This window comes from Barbus barbus (assembly GCF_936440315.1).
Source record: "Barbus barbus genome assembly, chromosome: 20".
NCBI lineage: Eukaryota > Metazoa > Chordata > Actinopteri > Cypriniformes > Cyprinidae > Barbus > Barbus barbus.
Window position 1 is genome coordinate 2,616,073 of NC_136748.1, and position 3,607 is coordinate 2,619,679.

Consider the following 3,607-nt stretch of genomic DNA (forward strand, 5'->3'; position numbering starts at 1 on the left):
CATTTTCAGTTCATTTACAGCAAATAGAGCTAAAGCAAGTCTGGACGCAGTAAGCATAATTCAAGCAATAAATCTGCTTTATGGATATGGTTATATTCTTCAGAATAGATTTTCTATGTATATATGCATATATTTATATACAAGTATGGCACTTGATTACACTTAAGCGCGAAAAAACACGTCACAAATGAAAGCAGAGGGCGCTTTGGTGTTGAAATTAAGGAAATCATCACAGACTTTAAGCGTTTGCAGCAAATTCACCCCTGCTCACGCACACACACACACACACACACACAAGGACACAACAGCAGATTTGCAATGAAGCTCATCACATAGCCTACGTTAAGGTCAATGGTGCTGTACAGGCAACCAAAAAGAAAGAAACCGTAGCAGAAGCGATAGTGTTGGATACATGAATGGTTTGTCAAGACTCTCCCGATGTGCGATATTATGTCAGCATCACGTTCACTTTTTAGTGCAAGACGCATTTACTCCCTTCAAGTACAGTAGAGCAGCTGGCTCGGTCACACTTCACATGTCAGTGCTCATGTCACAGCAGTTGTCGTTGAGCCGCTTGTAGTTTACCGTAATGAATCATATAGCATGCATTGTGTGCAACACGGACAGTGTCATGTCAAGTGTCACCGCAGCTTTTAGAGAGGCAAAACGCATTCAGCTATCAGCATTTGCTCTTTGTGTACGGCTCAGAGTTCAAACGTTGCTAAAAAGTTGCATTATTCAGTAGCGAACCGCTTTACAAACGTGTTTGTCGTCCACAGTTGCCAATGGAGTCTTTAAAACAGTAACAAAAAAGTCCTACCCCGTGTTCTTGCAATGAACCTTACGTGGCGATGGGACTCGTCCACGGTTTCGATCTCGGCGGCACGCAGGCTTCGGGTTCTCATTAAGCACCCGTTACACGTAGGCGGAGTCACTGGACTGAGTGCGGCCGAAATTGGGCATACTCATCCGGGGCAAATCCTTGTTCCGGATCTCATAGACAGACTTCCTGCGGGCCCTCACGCCCCTCACGGCCGCTTTGATCTTCCTCCAGCCCAAGTGATTGAGCTCGGCCAGATTGAGGACCACGCAAAAGCCACTGACCGCAAACATGAAGACGAGGAACACGGTTTTCTCCGTGGGTCTGGACACGTAACACTCCACCTCTTTGATGCACGGGTATCGATCACACTCGTACACGGCGGGCACGTTGAATCCGTACAAGAAATACTGGCCCACCAGAAAGCCGATTTCCAGAGCGTTTCTGAACACCACCTGAATGATGTAAAACCTGGAAATGCCCTCCTGCCGCCGCATTTTGGACTTGCCCGGTTTCTTGCCCGAGCTGGGCATTTCTTTATCCTCCAGACAGTCGGGCTCGGCTTCTTTGGTGGAGTTCTCTGTGTTCTGCAGTACTCCGTTCATGATGGTGTTTTTGATCTTCTGGTTCTTGGCCTCCTCTCGTTTCAGGGAATCCTGCTCCTTACTATCCAGTGTGAGGAGGACGGTGGCGGTGGAGTAACGTCGCTCCTTTTGCTTGGCTGACTGATGGACCGAGTACGTGATGAAGCAGAGACTCGGCGTGCAGACCATTATGATCTGGAAAACCCAATATCTGATGTGAGATATGGGGAACGCTTTGTCGTAGCACGCCTGGTTGCAGCCCGGCTGCAAGGCGTTACAGACAAACATGGTCTGCTCGTCATCATACACTGTCTCTCCCACTATAGCTACGATTAGGATCCGGAAGATCACCACCACAGTGAGCAGGATCCTAAAGAAGCACACAGAAAAATAAATGTGTCAATATAGGAGCCTGAGCTGCAGGGAGCTGTCCGGTGCTGAAACCGGGCTGCGCTTCATTTCGCTCTCACTGAATGCTGCATATGGATTATGCAGATAGTACATGGTATGTCATGTTTGATACTGTATTATTGCGAATTTGAGCACAGTGTTTCACAAAGCATCACACCTCCCTATTGCTTTAAATGAAATACAAAACAATCACAAATAAATAGGAAAAGTTCACTAATAAGGGTAGGATGATGCCCAGTGCTGAAAATGTGGTGCATTCTCAACCACTGAATGCTTTTATTTTAGTTTCACTTAAAACATGATGCTTTATATTTTACATATACAGACACGACGTAATTGGCATATGTTTCCCTTCATTTTGTGAGAATCATTGCGCACAGTTGGCAAAAAGAATCACTTTGCATCAAAAGGTGGCTTCAAATAAAGCAATAAAATAAACTAATACAAACAAATGTATAAGTGGCAGGTTTACTATTGATAATGGGTTATTAGGGAGCTGAATAAATACAGGTGCGTTCGTAACCAATGATGAACGATGCATTTCAGTCACATTTCACTGAGGTTCAATAACGCGATATTTTACAAATGCGTTGTGAACATGCTTTTTGATTTGATTTGATTTGATTTTCTACGGTATTTGAAGAAGGTGTAATAGCCGGTAACGCCTTTTTTGTGCACACCTGGGAAGAAGCATCGCTCTGCGTTCAAGCGTGGTTTTAAATGAAGCAAAAAATATTAAAATACATAATAAAAAATAAAGCTGTCCAAATAAGGCCAGTTTAGTGTCGTTTAAACTAAAGGGTGCTGAAACCAGTCGCCTTCACAATTCAGTTGCATTATATTTTTCATGTGTACTACGCAAATATTTTTTGGTAGGTCATGTTTGTGTGTTATCCTATGTTATACTGTATTTTAAAGGGTGAAATGGGCGACTACACCCGTTGGCAAGGATAAAAAGGTATTTCGAGCTGAATCTCGGCGTCAGATGCTCTGACATTAGCTCTTACCTTCCGATCATAGTGGAGTGCTGCTGGACAGCAGCCTCCAAGAGCCTCTCTAGTATGGTCCATTCCCCCATCGCTGCTCATCCGCAGACTCTGCTCCAAATCCAGGGAAAAGCGTGAATATTTCCTCTTACTGTCCGCCGTTATGAGCTGCGCCAGCTGTGGCAGTGCTGATGCTGGAAGATGCCACACTTCTCCTCGTCTTCCAGTCTGGAGTGGAGTCATGTGAGCCCTCCTATCTTCGATCTCCGCATCAGATTGATGGTGTGGGTGGAGGGCGGCGGGCTTTAATATGGCATCAGTACCGTGGAGAGCCCTGCTGCGTCATATGGGGTTTTATCTCGAGCTGCCAAAACGCGCAGATATCATATGTGTGATGATGTTCATACGCGGGGAATGAAGCCGGATTCGGTCCGGTGATGCTGAGCTCATGTCATGGTGAGAAGAGCGGAGGTGACCTCCACCTTTTTTTCATTTGGGGGACTTGAGAGGCTCATATTTGTCGCTGTGTATTCTGAAAGACGACACAGCTGTTGGAGCGCAATGTCCTTGAGTACAGTGAGGACCTTCAGCTGCGCCCTGTTCACATGAAGCAGCAGTGTAAACCAGCTCTGGGCTCTGGACACAGTGAGGGGAAAGTGTCAGCTGATTCTCTGCTTAAGTAAAGACACCTTTGGTCCCGCCCATCGGACGAAGACATGCGCGCTTCCGCCAAACCATCTTTTTCATTTTTTTGCAGTTTGACTATTTTAAGGGACTACAGTGTCCCCAAAGATATTTGTTCACTT

At 45.7% G+C, this 3,607-nt stretch overlaps 1 protein-coding gene across 1 annotated transcript; it reads right to left on the reverse strand.

Annotated features, from left to right (window-relative positions):
- Positions 1-915: 915 nt before the first annotated feature.
- On the reverse strand, positions 916-2,893 carry LOC306885933 (gap junction delta-2 protein-like; the record flags this gene model as incomplete). The annotated part of the gene is made up of 2 exons (XM_079442758.1): positions 916-1,774; positions 2,823-2,893. The coding sequence occupies 2 exons, from the start codon at positions 2,891-2,893 to the stop codon at positions 916-918; spliced, it is 930 nt and encodes a 309-aa protein (XP_079298884.1).
- Positions 2,894-3,607: the final 714 nt, after the last annotated feature.